Source organism: Conger conger, chromosome 3 (assembly GCF_963514075.1).
Source record: "Conger conger chromosome 3, fConCon1.1, whole genome shotgun sequence".
In the NCBI taxonomy this organism is placed as follows: Eukaryota; Metazoa; Chordata; class Actinopteri; order Anguilliformes; family Congridae; genus Conger; species Conger conger.
The window spans coordinates 67,314,768-67,333,189 of record NC_083762.1 but is presented as its reverse complement, the minus strand read 5'-3'; the positions used below and the strand labels follow the sequence as shown (position 1 = coordinate 67,333,189).

The 18,422-nt window shown below is 39.4% G+C and overlaps 1 protein-coding gene across 3 annotated transcripts in view; it reads right to left on the bottom strand.

Annotated features, from left to right (window-relative positions):
• Positions 1-10,065: 10,065 nt before the first annotated feature.
• LOC133123797 (androgen receptor-like) overlaps positions 10,066-18,422 on the bottom strand; it is a 43,413-nt gene continuing 35,056 nt past the window's right edge. For all 3 annotated transcript variants that reach the window (XM_061234357.1, XM_061234356.1, XM_061234358.1), the window contains exons 5-8: positions 16,971-17,115; positions 15,881-16,011; positions 15,190-15,341; positions 10,066-14,806 (exon numbers count right to left, since the gene is read on the bottom strand). In XM_061234357.1, coding sequence (XP_061090341.1) covers positions 14,648-14,806; positions 15,190-15,341; positions 15,881-16,011; positions 16,971-17,115 — 587 coding nt within the window. In that variant the 3' untranslated portion in view covers positions 10,066-14,647. The remainder of the gene's footprint in view (positions 14,807-15,189; positions 15,342-15,880; positions 16,012-16,970; positions 17,116-18,422) is intronic.

Here is an 18,422-nt window from a genome sequence, read left to right as displayed (position 1 = left end):
GGGGTCAGAACATTTCACTTGCCAAGCAAACAGTCCCTTAAACCAAGCTAATATGTTCTACTTACTAAAAAAATCATATTTTAAGTCTCATTACAAGACTAAAATACTAAAATTGGATCCAGCCAGTATATGTTTTGCCAAGGAGCCAAAAGTTCACATTGAACACACAGAGACATTGTAATATTTCAGCATATTTTCTCTTTCGTTTTTTTCGCTGCAGTGTACAACCAGCGGTGAAAACCGACGTCCACCTGGCGATTACAGTACACAGCCCCTGCCCCACAGCTCTCCAGCCTATTTGCCACACGGCAACCGCATGGGATCTCAGATTAGGCTGAAATGAAATTCATCAGGAAACTGAAAGAAAGAGAAACTATTTTTCGTTTCCAGTTCATCCCCTGGCGTATACTCAGAACACTACCTGCAGCATTTTTGGTGGATTCTGAAGTTCTGTAAAGTGCTTTTCTACGGAATGGCTGTTATGCAGTAAATTGGCCTTATTCAGTACCAGCTCAAAGATGGAGGGGGGTATGGAGGATGGGGGGGGGGGGTTCATCTTAATGGTGTTTTATATTGAGCTTTGAGCAGATTTCATTGCAACAAAGGATTGGCTGAGCTTTTCAAGTACATCTCTCAGTACTCCGTGTTAAGTGTCTCTCGTTCTCTGTTCTCCAGTTTTATGCAGAGAAATGTTGCGTAATGCATTGGATAATGTTATCCTATGCCTTTTACAAATGTTACAGATGTAACAAAAATGTTATCTGCTATGATGTGTGGCTGAACCATCCATCCTAGGTCTTAGACTGCATGGTGAAACTACTATGACAGATGACATTCCAAAGGTGCAAAAGTTCAAATGTTTCTATTCTACTCTATTCAGGGTCCCAAAATGCTGCTTTGTTTTCAGTGTTGTCAGAAAAGCCTATGGCATGGTACAGGCTCCAGCACAATACAAAAAGGCATAATGATAAGTACAGTACATTGAGTGTTAATTCATTCACCTGCTAACACTGCTAATCCTGGTGTATAGTAAACATAGTCAGTGGTTGAAGTAATTAAATTTAATGAATGTGAAAATGTATTTCGATTTTTGCGCTGTCCTTTGCCAATACATCATACAGCAGAAGGCAATCTGATATAGACTCAGTGAGCACTTTAGTTTCATTAAACAGCTTTTTAAATTTCAGAGTAATCCACAAAGATATTTGTGAGGCAATTATGCCAGTTAGCGATTGTTGTGCATTAAGGTTGTGTGAATAGAAAAACGTAGTGATGACACTCATCTTATTGACAAAATCAATGGCTTACTGCACACAGTTGAAAAATAATCAAAATATACACAGTATGAAACTGCTTCTCAGTCGAGCAATGCGTGTCTGTGTGTGTGTGTGATTTAAATATATTCCTGGAAGAATATATGGAGGAATAAACAGCTGAGTCAGGTCCATGGCTTTTTTATGTGTAAGGGGTGCTTTCTTCTCGTTATCCGTGAGCCACAAACAGAAGCAGTTGGCAGATAGGTCCGCAGGTGGTTCAAACGGGGCAGCCAATTGCGGAGCTCCAAAATAGCCCACCTCTCAGCTGTCCAATACCCAGCAGGCAAAGCAGGTGGAAACATGCCAAACAAAAAATAAACATGGCAATTTACGATCTGAAGGCACTGTCTCTCTTGTGGGTAACAATACAGGAAGCCCAGTGTGATTTCTTTGTGCACAAGCAGTCTGAATACACCTTTGATTATGGCCTGACGACAATGAAGTCTCAGTGTGGGGCCATACACAGCTGTAGTACGAAAACTGCTATTAGTATAGTAATAATTGGAATGATTTTTAGAGCACCTTTCATATAAAATGTTAAGCTTGAAGTGGTTAATGAAAAATTACTCCAGATAAATGCTGTATGATAATCATAACCATAGCTAAATCTTAACAGGATATTCATAAACAGGAAGTTAAAAAAACACATGTATCTCCCAAACAAGTGTATTGCACTTTAGCCCCGTTTCTGCTGTGCTCTCAAAAACAATGTACATATTAAAAACAACACATCAAATGTTTTAACACACCTGTGTATGTGTGTGTGCGTTTGCATGTGTGAATGCTTGCGTATCAGTGTACTGTATCTTCGTAGGTTGAGAGAATGAAAGGCAAGTTTTAAGGAGAGGAGGTGGTTGGATTACGATCATGTATAAGGGAGAGCTAGACTGGGATCACAACCCAGGGGTAGCGATGTGGGGGGTAGCATGCAGAAACTACCTCTTGAGAAAAATACACTCACTGAGCACTTTATTAGGACCACCTACTTATACATGCAATTGTCTAATCAGCCACTTATGTGGCAGCAGTGCAGTGTATGCAATCATCCAAATATGATCTAAGGGACTTTGACCATGGAATTGTTGCCGTATCTCCGAAACTGCTGATCTGGGATTTTCGAAACACAAAAAATATCCAGTGATCAGCAGTTCCACAGGCAGAAACGCCTTGTTAATGAGAGAGTTCTGAGGGGAATGGGCAGACTGGTCAAAACTTACAGGAAGATGAAAGTGATGCAAATAACCACTCATTACAACAGTGGTTTGTAGAAGAGCATCTCTGAACACAAAATACATCAAACCCCTAAGTGGATAGGCCACAGCTTAGTGCTTATAGGCCATGCATTATACTGCATTTGATGTACACACTTCCAGGTAGCCAGGTGCGTGGTTGTGCCCTGTATCCCATTTGATATACACATACACATGCTACATATGACACAACATTTAATACACACATGCACAGTAAATGCAAAATGCTTGAAAACGGCAACATAAAAATACAAGTGAAATGGCTTTGTGGTTGCTCTTGTCTGTGGTTGGCCAAACCCTATTACTAGTGCCCGTACTTGCAAAACAGACAGGAGGGGCAAAATGTATGTCATGGTTTGTTTAGAATGGAGAGGGGGTGGAGAACTTTGGCTGGGGAAGGTGTGTTACCTGCCAAGAAAGGTAATTGCCCATTTTTGTACAATTTCATGACCAGCTGTACTCTGGATTTTGTGTGCAGACGTGAAGCCCAGTTAGTTCACCCCAGTGCTGCTTTGCTTATCGTGTCAGTTCCTGTTCACTTTCGGCTGTTTCATCATTTGGTAGGTGCTCCACACTTTTTGGGTTGATTCAATTTAGCGGTGAAGGAAGTGTCATTTTTCTTATTTTCAATCACCGTCAAGAATGGTAATGATGTAATCTTTCCAAAAAGGATGTTTCACAATTGGTGATATTTCAGGGTTTTTTTTCAGGGTTTTTTTGACACTATAAAAATATTAATGATAATCATGTCCGTATTAACTGCATTATTTTGTTTGTTTTTTGTCCTCATTATGATTATTTGATGAATGGGGTCATAGCAATTATTTTCTGAATGGGCAAAAAATGTGCATAATGCTTAGGGGACTATGCTTACGACTTAATGGTTCTGGGCTGAAATCCCATTTTGAGCACTGTCATCATAAACTTAAGCAAGGTGTCTGATATCGCTTCGATAAAAAGTGTCCAGCAGAATAGATGGACTGCATGTGAAAATGTATTCAGCAGAATCTGTTCAACGCTGTTCAACTGTGAACATCCGTCAACATCTGTTCAACAATATTCAGTGAGGACTACCTCCACAGTGAGCATTCTTGCATTTTCCAGAGGTCTATTGCTTTATTGATTCTACACCAAAAATGATTAATGATGGGACTACCTGTCTGAAAATTCTAATAAAATCTGAAAACACTATACCTGATTGAAATCCACAATGAGCTGGTGACTAAATACATTTTAATCAGTTGTGCTGTTCATTCTTATTTGGTCCACACAAATGAACAATCACAAGACATTTTAAAGGTATAACGGTGGAACTCAGATGACTGGCATACATACACATTCAATCAATTAATATGGCAGGTCACCTATTATAAAAAACAAGCCAACAACATTTCACCGTCCTTTGTGCACTCCACTCTCTGCTCTAGGTATTCTGCTGTGTAGTCGACACGTTAACAGATGTCTAGGAATGTATCTTACATCCAACCCTCTTTCAACCCCCTCATTAGTGAGGATGCATCTAAAGCTCAGCAGCTGTCTGCTGTCTAGTCATGCCCGAGGTGTCTGTGAATATTTACACTGTGCCAAGGGTGGCCTTGTCCCATATCACTTATAGGACAGAATTACATGAAAACTGGCACAGGCACATGCAAAAACAAAGCAAACTACCTGACCTCAGCTGTGGAAGTCACCACTCTGCTGTTTTGACACCAGTGTGGTTAACCTTCATGTTATGTTTTGGGGTCTATTTGATCCCATTCAGTGTTTGACCAGTTAACCTTTTTTTAATCTTGGTACTGTAAATGTTATAAATGGTAACTAAAATGTTCTAATTTCGTGAGATTAAACAGCAAACATGTAATAAATATAATGCTTCATTTTCAAAAGGCCTGTACAAGCTCTGCATAGAAATGTGTTCTGTGGGGTTAGCTTCTGTAGCTGTATGTAAGAAAATATAGAAACATTTTTATTTTTATCTCAGATTCCAAACTCTAGAGACTGTTGTGCGGGAAAATCACATTCCAACATTTGATCTGAACAGTAGCTGAATCTCTTGACCAAGTCTGCATGATTTTATGCATTGAGTTGCTGCCACATGATTGGCTGATTAAATATTTGCATTAACAAGCTGGTGTACAGCTGGCTAATAAAGTGCTCAGTGAGTGTACCTCTTACATTAGTTTTGCGTGACATGCAGTATGTCACATAAATACCAAATTCCTTTCAAACTTTCAAAATGGCAAATTTGACAGTGGATATAGAAGAGGGACATAAAAAGCCAATCTGACCATTTCAAATAAAAGGTTTCTTTGAAGGAAAACATTTTCACGAAGAAGAAAGCAAACAAACTAATTTAGCATTGGTTGGCAATTTCCTGTTGGACGTATGCTAATTATAGCTTTCTGATTGCGCATATAGGTCTAACTTATTAAATAAATGCATTAGGTTATGGGTACGCTGGTCCTAGAGGGGCGGCACGGATGGCGCAGTGGGTAGCACTGTCGCCTCACAGCAAGGAGGTCCTGGGTTCGAATCCCCGTCGGCCGGGGCCTCTCTGTGCGGAGTTTGCATGTTCTCCCCGTGTCTGCGTGGGTTTCCCCCGGGTACTCCGGTTTCCTCCCACAGTCCAAAGACATGCAGGTTAGGCTGATTGGAGAGTCTAAATTGCCCGTAGGTATGAGTGTGTGAGTGAATGGTGTGTGTGCCCTGTGATGGACTGGCGACCTGTCCAGGGTGTATTCCTGCCTTTCGCCCAATGTATGCTGGGATAGGCTCCAGCCCCCCTGCGACCCTGTTCAGGATAAGCGGGTTCAGATAATGGATGGATGGATGGATGGTCCTAGAGGGTCAAAGGTTGTTTCAGGTTTCATAATTACTGAACACTTAACTGATTAATTAAAGCAGTTGATTTGAACAGGAAACATCCTTCACCTGGTTTCATGGATCTAATTGGCTGCTGGTTTTATGGTTAAAATGAAATCCAGCATACCCCATGTCAGTTCCGCAAAAGGGTTTAGGACCATTGCGTGGGTATATGACAGTATCATGGTGGATACGTTTTTTTGCAGAGCCTGAAATAAATAAATACATGCAAATTAATGCAAATAAATAAATAAATATTCTCTATATAGTGACTATAGAGACTGCTGACATTTATAAGGTATGATCTGGCCATTAATTTTGAAGAGCAAGCTATAATTAGCATACTCCCTGCAGGAAATTGCACACCAATGCTAAATGAGTTTGTTTGCTTTCTTCTTCGTGAAAATGTTTTCCTTTAAAGAAACCTTTTGTTTGAAATGGTCAAATTGGCTTGTTATGTCCCTCTTCTGTATCCACTGTCAAATTTGCCATTTTGAAAGTTAGGAATTTGGTATTTATGTGACATACTGTATGTCACAAAAAACTCATGTAAGAGGTACACTCACTGGGCACTTTATTAGGTAGACCTGTACACCAGCTTGTTAATGCAAATATTTATTCATGTAGCAGCAACTAAATGCATGAAAGCATGCAGACACGGTCAAGAGTTTCAGTTTTTCAGCTGTTTTCATGTTTTCAAATGTCAGAATGGGACCATGGAATTCTTGTTGGTGCCAGAAAGGATGGTTTGAATATTTCAGAAACTGCTGATCTCCTGGGACTCATGCACAGCAGTCTCTAGAGTTTGCAGAGAATGGTGCAAAAAAACAAAATCATCCAATGAGCAGCTGTTTTATAGGCAGAAATGCGTTGTTAATGATAGAGGTCATTGTAGAAGGGCCAGACCGGTAAAAGCTGACAGGAAGGTGACAGTAACGCAAATAACCACACATTACAACATTGGTATGCAGAAGAGCATCTCTAAACACACAACGTGTCAAACCTCTTAAGTGGATAGGCTACAGAAGCAGAAGACCAATAAGATAATAAAGTGCTCACTGAGTGTATATATGTGCTGAAAGAAATCCAACACTGAATGTCATTAGCAGTTGTCATTAGCGACTGAATCCCATGTCTCGTAAATATGCTCAGACAATTACAGTTTCTGGAGTGAGTTGTGAGCCATTTTAGATTAATACATTAAGTAATATGAACTAATTAATGAATTAATGTATTTACAAATGAACCATTGCCAATATAAATATTAATTAATTCATACATAAACAGATTAGTTACTCCTTAGATGTAAACGTAAGGGGTAGAAAATATAATTAATTCATGCATTAAGGATGTTATTCTACAGTATATTGCTACAAATGTATATTACTATCATAAACAATTAGTAAATATAGTAATGATTTATTAATGTCATTAAATCATTACAATAGTTTATTAATGAATCCGAGATTACATTTCTATATTGGACTGGTGGGAAAAGCAGGGGTTTGGCAGAGAGTTACAATCATATGGCTTTTGGATTACAGGCCCATAACACTTGTTACTGTTTGCCTGTATGATTTAACCCAAGCACTAGGAATTCATATCAATGTATCTTAACCAAACCCACTCACTGGCATTTTTAAGTTGTGGGCCTTCATTCTGAACATCAATTTTCCTCATATCAGAGTGTGTTGATATAAATTTCATTTTAGCATATCAAAACGTGTGTGTGTGTGCGCATGTGTGTACATGACGGTGTCTGTGTAGCATTATGATTAGATGATTAGAGAACTGGCTTTGTAACCTAATGGTTGCAGGTTTGGCTATTGTACCCTTGAGAAATGTACTTAATCTGGATTGCTTCAGTTTATACACTCAGTTTATTTAGGCATTTATTAGACTTGTTAAATTAGACTTATTGGTCTTCAGTTGCTGTAGCCCATCCACTTCAAGGTTCGACTGGCTGTGAGTTCAGAGATGTTATTTGAGTTACTGTCACCTTCCTGTCAGCTTGAACCAGTCTGGCCATTCTCCTCTGACCTCTCTCATTAACAAAGAACTGCCATTCATTGGATGTTTTTTTTTTTCTCCTATAAACTCTGGAGACTGCATGAGAATCCCAGTAGATCAGCCAAATGAATGTATAAAAAACAAAAGAAAATCCTGCAAAAGTTAACAATTTAAAAGGAAGACATTGCAAGGATATAATAATGATGATGATGATGATGATGATGATGAAGACAAGCCATCCACATTCTCAAGAAGAGGGACCCACAAACATCAGAAAGTCAACTCAGCTCATAAAATCAAGGAAGCGAGTTCTGAGGAAGACTAAATATGCTGCTCTTGTATAGCATTTAAGAGTGCCTTTGAAGGAAATGCACCAGGCTATGAATTAATGAGCCCCTATTAAACAGGTTTTAAAAGCATCATAAGCCATGCACTATAGCAGCACATCAAATGCAGTCTGTCTTTGATGGACCTGTTTATTACACTTCTGTAAGCAGGCTTTATTCTGGGTAGCTTTTCAAAACCATGTCAGGGGGAATCCAGAAGGATGGCTTTCACAAATGTTGCAGAGGAGAATTACTATTCTATTACTGGTCTCAGGAGACCTATAAAGGGCACTTTATGCACCCTAAATTTAAGAATTAAGCAATACCGTAAATGCCACCTGGTGTGTCTCTACACTCTAAGAAAATTGTGCCTAAATTAGTCGTCGTTGGGGTGGTACTGTACCCTGTACTAGGTGCATAAAATAATTAATTTGTACCATTTTTGGTTGTATCCAAAGAACATTATTGTACCAATCAGGGTCCATTTAGGAAATGTGTTCCTTGAAGAACAACAAAGTTCCTTCCACTGTACCATTATTTCTGAGAGCGTATAAGAAGATATGAACAGGGAACATTTGGTTGGAGGAAACTATCATTTTTTATGTCATTAAGGTAATTGAATTGTTTCTCATATGACAAATTCTGTGGTTCAGTTTCAAATAGTACTTTATAAACAAAATTAAGTCAATGTCAAGCTCCAATCAGGCGATTGATAATATTTGAACAGTGTGTACACAGTCTTCATATTGTCTGCATCGAGTACTCTAATTTATTAGAATTAAAATCAAAACCACGTTTTAGCTGATGACTGACAGCATTCGTATTTTAACACAGCCTGCTGCACCTTTCTTCTTTCTGTGGACTGCCTCTTCTCTCGACAAGCCCTGCATTATTCAATGCGCTGAGAGGTCAAAGAAAAATATGGCTGTGTTCTCGGGGAGATTAAAAAAGAGGTCTTTTTCTTCCCTCCAAGGGGCCTCTACTCCCCCGCTTGGCTACCTTTTCATTTTTGGACTTCTGGCACAATGCTCCATGCGCAGGAAAGCCAAGCATTTTTGCTATGATTTAATACAGGAGTTTTACTGAAAAAGCTTTTGTTTTATGAATATTTATTTTTTCATTTGCATGGATGCACTCCCGAAAACGATCACTTGAATGAGGAAACCTGAACTAGTGGTCAGTGAATGCGGGTTGAAAACCTGCCACACTCATATTCCTCTCCACACACTGTTGCCTGGGAGTAAAGCACATCGGCTTTCCTGACAACCATTGTCGTCGAACATAATCTCTGGAGACTGAGGTAATTTAATGCTTAAGACCAAAGGTATCCCTTTGCTGCCCACCTGTGCTTCTGCCAAGGACTGGTGTATGTAACCCAGGTTTGGCCACCTGTTCACCCCAGATTTAAACTCGCATTCAATTTATTTTCAGTTGCCTGTCCATTTTGACTCGCACTTGGAATTCATGCATGGTTGTGGCAATCGTTGTGTCGGGACTGGTGGACAGAAGGACCAAGAGCAGTAAACCCCCCTACCCCCCAAATGACTTTTATCATAGTCCCCAATTTACTAACGTAAACCGAACACGAGGGAGAGGCCGCTTCCACCAGAAGTTAACGTCCTTGCAATGGGAGTTTTTCTCCTGAGGAATGTGGTTTATGATTATGGCTGCTTATTGACTATCTCAGACACTAAAACACTTTGATTGATGAGAACTGGACCAGTAATTATAGAGAAAACAACAAATAACTGCACAACATCCCTGTGTTAGGAAGACCGTGTTAGCTCACGATGGTCCACATAAGCCTCTAGTCTCTCGATAGTGACAGCTTTCCCACCACAATGTCACAGTGGAGCATTATTACCCTGTCACTGTATGCTGAAACGGATCATGCATGTGACTCGTACCAAGTTTTTATGAAAACCGAAGGAATTTACACACACAGGAAAACCAAAGCTGATCTGGAAATTATTTTTTAGTTATTCGTCATGAAATTTGCACTGTTCGGAAGATGGCGAGCTAACTTGGTGTGAGGAACACTGTAGGTTTATGTTAGGTGTTTCCGTTTCTGTATGCTGCCTGTGCATTATATTAGCCATATTGCTTTGGATTAAAAAAAATATATTATTCATGTTTGTACTGATCACACACCATCAGATATGTTTTCGATAACATACTCTGAAAATGAGGAAATTAAGCTTGAACAAGGAATCTACATCCACAAAATATGTACAATTAATACATAAATACAATATAACACAGCATATCACAACAAATCCAATAACACTCTCTTCACCCATGTGTATTTGACACTGTTTAATCAAAAAACAAGGAAACAAATGAAAAAATGAAACCAACATAGATGAAACTCAACAGCCCAAACCAAATAAGATTACATGAACTGGGAATGGACACCTGTAAATTTTTAGATTTCTGAAGGGGTGTTCTCTAAAACAGTATATTCCGCAAGTTTGTACACATTAAAACATAAAAAAATTTAATTAACTTATATCACATTGATTGTTTTAGTAGCAAGTATAAATACTATGCACATGTTCATTAAAGGTATCTTTCTTGGGCAGTAGGATACAATCAGAGCAAGTGTAAAAAACCCCCACACATTTTGATTCCCTGATCCCTGTTTTAGATGATATAGTTTATGACCTGAATAAAAAAAAATAAAAAACAAACTTTTTTTATATGTTACTATTTTACATACCAAAACAAAAACTAAAAAATAGTATAGCTATACAACTTTTTCAAAAGAGCACCAACAAACGGCCTTCCTGCATATTTACACGTCTGTCTGGGTACCAATGCCAACTATATAAAATTGCGCAGATAATGATGAATCACTTTTTGAATGTTAACTGAAAAAACTTTCCTTTTTGGTGGAAAATGTGCATGTGCACATTGACTTTAATAGATACACAGTTAATGTGGTATCCTTGGCTCACTCGCTCACTTACTCACTCACTCTGCCAGTATGCTTCTCCCTCAAAGTAGCAATGCCATCAGACCATGACCTGATGGCTAAAAGGCACTCATATAGGAGCACAAGATTTGGATAAAGTAGTTGCATTCAGATAGTATCTTGCTGCAATAGCTGTGATTGTAGTTGTGGTTCGGCGCATTACAAATCACACCGCAGAAACAGTTCAGAAAATGAAACAGTTCAGTAGTTCACTGTAGGACGTTATATAAACTGCTGTGACCTTTTTTGCAAGTGTTTCAAATCACCAGATAATGTGTTTTACTATTTTCTGAGAATGGAACAACAGTATTATTGGACTTAACGTGGGTTTTAGACGGTGATGAAGCCCTTTCACAAAGCATTAACATTATCTTTGTGATTGGCTTTCAGTGCATAACGCAGTCATGTTTAATAATCGCCACACTTCTCCTTCTGCCTGCCTTGGAGATATAGACAACTGGATCTAATATAGTTGCTAATCAATTATAATTACAATCAAGTCCAACTTGGCCATAAAGGCTGACACTAAATTTTAAAGGTGTAATTATTTTACATAATTAGTGCCTTCATCTCATGATCCCAAAGTGCTTTACAGAGTCAGAGGGGAAACTAACCCACCTGCATGATAACATTGTACATGAAACCTTCATCATACATCAGATAAAATGGACGGATTATAACAGGACAATTAGGTGACTACATTAGTTATTTGGCTAATGCATTTATCCAAAGTTACTGACAGCTGATTAGACTAAGCTGGGGACCATCCCCCCTGGAGCAATGCGGGGTTAAGGGCCTTGCTCAAGGGCACAACAGCTTTATGGATCTCATCATGGCTACACCAGGGCTTGAACCTTCTAAATTCCCAGTCATGTACCTTAACCAGTAGGCCACAAGCTGCCCCAGCTAAGTAATTTACAGAACAAAGTTAGGAATTTGGCCAGACCAGGGAGACCCCTGCTCTTTGCAATAAGTGCCATTGGATCTTCAACGACGACAGTGAGTCAGGACCTTGGTATAACGTCTCATCCAAAAGACAGTATAGTGCAGTGTTTTTCAACCTTGGGGTCGCGACCCCACGTGGGGTCCCGCAGAATTCAAATGGGGTCGCCTGAAATGTGTAGTAATTGATTACATTTTTTTTATTTTTTATCAAGCCTTGTAGCTTACCTAACTGTACATGTATTTCCTGATCAGGGAAAATAAAATGTTACTTTGTGCACTAATCTGGCCACTCTGTATTTGCAACACAGTATAACAAACATGATCAAGAACTAATTCTAGAAAAAAAAGTCTCTGGGGTCCCCAGATATTTGTGATGTCAAAATGGGGTCACGAGACAAAAAAGGTTGGGAACCACTGGTATAGTGTCTCTCTTACATCGCTGGGGCAAAAAAATTTAATACAAATAAATTAATTGTTATCTGATTATACATTCTGTTACAGTTCCTAACATGATATTTTGTGATTATGTATTTGACTTACAATAACCTCAAAAGACAAACAGAAGAACTTAGCATCTGAAATACATATTACATTGTGTTACTTTTAAGGCTGTATGTCACTTGGGACTTTTCCTTTGTATTAGGCAGCTATGGTGTTAAAAGCAGGCCAATACCTGTATAAGAATCACCTGCTTATAATTACACAAGATGTTCTGCATGTTAACTATCAGACTGCCTCAGATGCCACAGTTTCTACTCTGTTTCAGTTTTAAGATTAATTCACACTGGACGGACACTATAAATCATGAATGGGTACCTTTTATATTCTTACGAACGCATCACATCACAAGTATACAGCACTGCATAGTGTTTATGAATAGCTGTCACTGAGAAGCTGGATTCTGCAGGTGCAGAAAGATAGCCCCCTTTTGGCATAAATGCAAAATTTCAGAACAAATTATTTGATATTTGATTGAACTAATTAGAATAATTTGCACTGCTGTGGTCATACGTCACACACACACAGTTTAAAAGGGGTTCTAAGTTGAAAGGGGAAGCATTTATAGAAAAATATAATCAAATTCACCTTTTATGGTTTATGGTTTATGGCCAATTAAGTAATACAATGACCACAGAAACACAAAATATCAGAGATCATGACTGTACAATAATTGCATGAAATACATTTACAATTGTTTTAATTATGCAGAGAGAGTTTTCATTTCATGTAAAAACCACACTAAAATACCTACAGAATAGTCCATACACTTTTGTCAATAATATAATTACAGGTTTGAGCGTAAAAGAGTAATAATATTTAGAGCACTAAATATAATAAACTCTTAGGCTAACCAGTCAAAACAGTGGCCATATGTGAAAGTGTCCTTGGCAGTTTGGGAGTTGTATGGCTCTTCAAGAAATACATCTTCATACCATAGTCAACGATAAAAAAATAAATACACTGTGATCAACACAAAAAGCTACTTCAATAACCCTCCTGTTTTAGTGGAAAGGACTGCTTTTTTATAATTGAAAAACAAAAGACGGTTTGGATTGCTTCGTTTACAGTCACGTGGCTGTACTCCGCGGCTGCAATATTTATCATGTTTTTACATTCACCATCTAAAAATGTGAGCGTATGTATCTGTTTGTGTGAGCGTGTATGTGTGTTATGTCTGTGTCGAGCACACACAAAAATATCTGTACATTGTACGTATGCATATATCTCAGTAAATATTTAGGTATACACTCAGTGAGCACTTTATTAGGTATTTATCAAACGTAGGTTTTAGACATATTGGCCGTCTGCGGCTGTAGCTTATCCACTTTAGAGGTTTGACATGTTGTGTGTTCAGAGATTCTCTTCTGCATACCACTGTTGTAATGTGTGGTTATTTGCTTTACTGTCAACTTCCTATCAGCTTTGACCAGTCTGGCCCTTCTCCACTGACCTCTCTCATTAACAAGGCATTTTTGCCCGCAGAACTGCTGCTCACTGGATGTTTTCTGTTTTTCGCACCATTCTCTGCAAACTCCAGAGACTATTGTGCGTGAAAATCCCAGGAGATCAGCAGTTTCTGAGATATTCAAACAACCCTGTCTGGCACCAACAATTATTCCACGGTCAAAGTCACTTAGATCACATTTCTTCCCCATTCTGACATTTGGTCTAAAAAACAGCTGAACCTTTTGACCATGTCTGCATGCTTTTATGCATTTCGTTGCTGCCTCATAATTGGCTGATTAAATATTTGCATTAACAAGCTGGTGTACAGGTCTACCTAATAAAATGCTCAGTGAGTGTACATACATGGTTATATGAACAGATTGATATTCAATAGCTATGGAGATTAATATACCTAACTATGCATGCATGAATCACTATAAATGAAAACGAACTTTTTTAACCATTTCATTATTTATCCTGATAATCCTTATATCCAGATGGCCATATGATCGCATTAACAATGACAGACACAGTTGTGCATAACTGTGTATAGTGATGCATATGTAATAACATGTTAAATTTGTAAATGAACACGGGTAGAGTATATTACTGGATTCCTAGTGGACTCTGTCATTGTTGAATTAACACTGAACATTTCATTTTGTTTTGTGTACACAGGAATTTGTTTTTGTTTTTGTAACCTGATTTGAAGAGAGAAGGCAGGTTTGTCTTCTACATCCTGGGATCTTAAGCGCACTAATGTAAAATGAGCCAAGAGTGAAATTTGAAAATACAAACCCTGTATAGACAATACGACAATACAGCAGAAATCAAATGCTAAAACCAGCTTTGGAAAAAATCTCCATAATCAATAACCGCTGGTTAGCAGTAAAACTACTCATTTGTAATTCTGCCACTTGGTATAGCTTTGAGAAGGATGCAGATGTCGGCGGAATGCCAAGCTGAAGAAGTAAGCCGTGGGAAAGAGCGTAAAGAAACGAAAAGAAAAGGAGGCAGCTACTTGTGGAAGAGGATTGGCCTCACTGTGCCAGCGATGATCTTTGGCAAGTGCACGGATATGATCTCTGAGATCATTTCGGGAAAGCAGACTTTGTTGGGGAGGTTTTGGGACTGGATGAAAAGGTCGAACGTGAACTGGTGGAGCTTCTTCAGAACCTGCATAATTCAGATTGTGAGAGAGAGTGAGGGAGAGAGAGAGGGAGGGAGAGAGAAAGAGAGCTTACCATTTACATTTAAGTCATTGCAAAAATAGCAACTGCATTTGTGTCTGCATTACCATTGTCTGTGGTGTTGATATTCAATGTTAAGAACACAGAGCTAAATATCCGGTTCATCAAAAGAATGTGTGCTAATATGTGAACATAATCAAGAAGAAAATCAATTTGACTGGGACGAGAGCAACATCCAAGCAGGTGTAAATGGTGTAATGCGAATTGACTGAACAGTAAATGAGGGACAGAGGGCGGGTACTGCATTTTTAATGGCCGTGTTTGCAGGTTTTATATTGCTGGTGTTAGTCAGGCGGTTTGAGCGCTCACGGGCTGGAGGGAGTCCAGGAGGCGGGTGAGCTGCTGGAACCTGTCGGAGCAGCTGGTCTTGCTCCTGAAGCCAACCAGACGTTCCAGCTCGTTGATGTAACTCCTCCGCAACTCGTCGAAGAACTTCTGCCCCTTCAGCCCTTCCACTGGGACTACAAGACCCAGAGGTTTTAGTCCTTTTGTGGAACAGTGTGAACTGTATATGCAATATGTATGTGCGTAATTATAGGTTGATTAGTCATTTGAAACGCTAAGATTCTCTACATGAATGCGCCTGCAAAAGAGAACTTTCACCAATATGTGGTTGTGTTACTAACCAAAAAGTCCTATCATCTGAAAGATAGATTTTTTCTGAATATTTGTAAAAAGAGATGTTTCCTTTTACATTTTTAATTAACCTCCAGGAATCGGATATCGACTAATGTGCGTGTAGTCTATCTGATACTAACCAGTGTATCAAGTCATCGAAGCACAGATCAGCTTACTCGGTCATTCAATACGAGGTGGGCAAGTTCACTGTTAACCAGACCAGGATGTACACAAGTACGAATCTCTCCTGACACTGGCAAAAACCTCAGATGGTTCTCATCATCTTTTTCACTTCTTGAACATGGGAATGTGATTTTGACAGGAGAGGTGCAACAACAACTGAAAGACTCAATTTGAGTGTCTCACAGCTGGCAGTACTCACTGGTGCTGAAGAGAAGCAGGGCTTTCATGCACAGGAACTCTTCCTGGGAGACCTGGAGCATGGCAAACTCCTGGGAGAAGTTTTTCATCCGGACGCAGTGCTCATACATGGTGGAGACCTGCATTCGGTGCCTGCAGAGGAGGAAATGGGGGGGCATGAAGCAGGAATCTCAAACGGCAGATTTGATTAAAATAGTTATTTTTAAAATGATTATTCATCTCCAGGACACCTGGCACCTAGATAGATGATTTCATGTAATGTATTTAAATAACACACAGCAATAAACCCAAACTACATAAAAAATGAGCTGAATCTAGAAAAAAGATATTTATATTATAACATAGAGTATTACAGGCTCTATAGCAGGGGTCACCAACCCTGGTCCTGGAGAGCTACTGGGTCTGCTGGTTTTTGTTTTCACCTTAGAAACAGCACCCTGTTAAGACCCAGATAACCAGGTGAGGTGAGTTAGCTGTGTAATCATCTGCTCTAATTGATTAATTAAGTGCAGAGTAACAGCAAAAACCAGCAGACCCAGTAGCTCTCCAGGACCAGGGTTGGTGACCTCTGCTCTATAGTGTGACATGTGAGAAGGGTGTGATGAAATTTCATGTAATTTTGTAGGTAATCTAAATAGATTATTTGTGTGCATCTAAACTCTTTTCCTTATAGCAAACCACACACTTTCCACGTAGCGTTTCAAAAAAACCGCCTGAAAAAAAGAACATTGAAAGTGTAATTGTATGCATCATCAGAGGTTCCCATGGAAATGCAAACGCAAGTGATCTCTGGCTAGCCACAACGCATCCCTTTGATATGTATGACTGTGAACTGTGTTTTAACAGACCACACAGACTAGCTGGGGAGAGATATTCTCAAAGCGGACTGCCTGACTATTCTGTGTGTCTCTCACTTGCGCATTGAATTAAACATTAAAACTCCTGTTCTTCTTCGTCCTGCATTCAACAGAATTGAGTTTTTATCTAAGTGTGTCCTAGAGCAAATTGTAAGAGGAAAAGATGAAGGTGTTTTATGTTAGTTAGGAGTCTCGAGGCTGTGGGGTGGCAGCATGATTGACGGCCACACTCACTCATTGAAAACAAGGTCGGGAGCGAAGTAAAGCATCCTGGATTTCACGTTCTTAAACGACCTCCATCCCAGGGCAAACACCATCACGGACATCCACGCGTGCTGGATCACTGTCATCTGGTCATCCACATACAGACTCCGAAAACCTGCGGAAACAAGGTTCACATTTTCATAACGTACATACAGCAGCGTTCAAATGAACTACTGATAATTCAGTGTTATTACTTTTGCTGGAATCACTAGAAGCACTGAAATAGTGTTCAATAACTTTTTCCTCTGTCTTCATATTTTTTTATATGGCTGCATGTACTATCTAATAGGAAACTGAGCTACCTAATAGGAGCACAAGAGCTCTTCTCTTAGAAGACAATCCAGTGGCAGCGTATCTGCCGAATGAAACAAGAAACAATTCTGTCTGACACAGGAATATTTAGCAACATATCAAACATAATTTTAAAGATGCTTTTTGAATTTTATATTCCAATAAAAAATTCCTGATACCCCTGATACCCAAGTCACCACGCAGATCTCTGCCTGCTTGGCTGACATCTCTGCTTGGATGACCTCCCTCCACCTGAAGCATAGCCTTGGCAAGACTGAGTCTCTCTACATCCCTGCTAAATCCTCTCCGACAATTGACCTCTCGCTGATTGTCGAGGACTTTAGTATCTTCCTCCCGCACAGACAAGAATCTCCGGGTGACCCTTGATGACCATCTCATCCTTGCTCCACACACAGAGAGCACTGAGAGCCGACAGTGTTAGCCACTGTTCCACTATTTGATGTTGCAGAAGCAGACAAACTGTCCTGATTTTCTTCACTCCCGCTCATTCTCATTCATTTCCACCGCTCTTCAACTCCCCTCCTTTGCTCCAGATGCTTCCAGACAGGAGAGGAGGGGTCGTGGGGGAAGGGAGGAAAGGAGAGAGGGGAGAAAAACGCACCCTAGCTCATTACGCATCACCATATTTGAATATGTGGATGGATTGTCGCACCAGACGATTCGTTTAACCCTTTCCACTTTCCAATTTCCACCTATTTTGTACTAGTCCTATAAAAGTGTCAACGATTAACTGATTCTTGTCACAAAACCAGCTGATCAGTGCCTGCGTTGTTTTGTATGCAGACTTTTATATATTCAAGATTAATATTTTACTGTTCTGCTGTGCCCATGGCTCAGGGTTCAATAGTTTATCCATAGATAATCTATATATATATCTATCTATATTTTTTCAAATCATTATTTTATTTCATTCATCGCCTGAATGTACTTAATTAAAAGGATTTGAACCAACCCTGCAAAGGGCAGTTAATTATTCCATGATGTACTGTACCTGTAATATGATTTCCCATTCTATCAGAGGCTGTTTCTCTGCCTGTGATTATCAATGCTTCCAGCCCCCGTTGGCTTCTTGCCATGAATGGCTTCAGGCCCACCGACAGCTGTAAATCA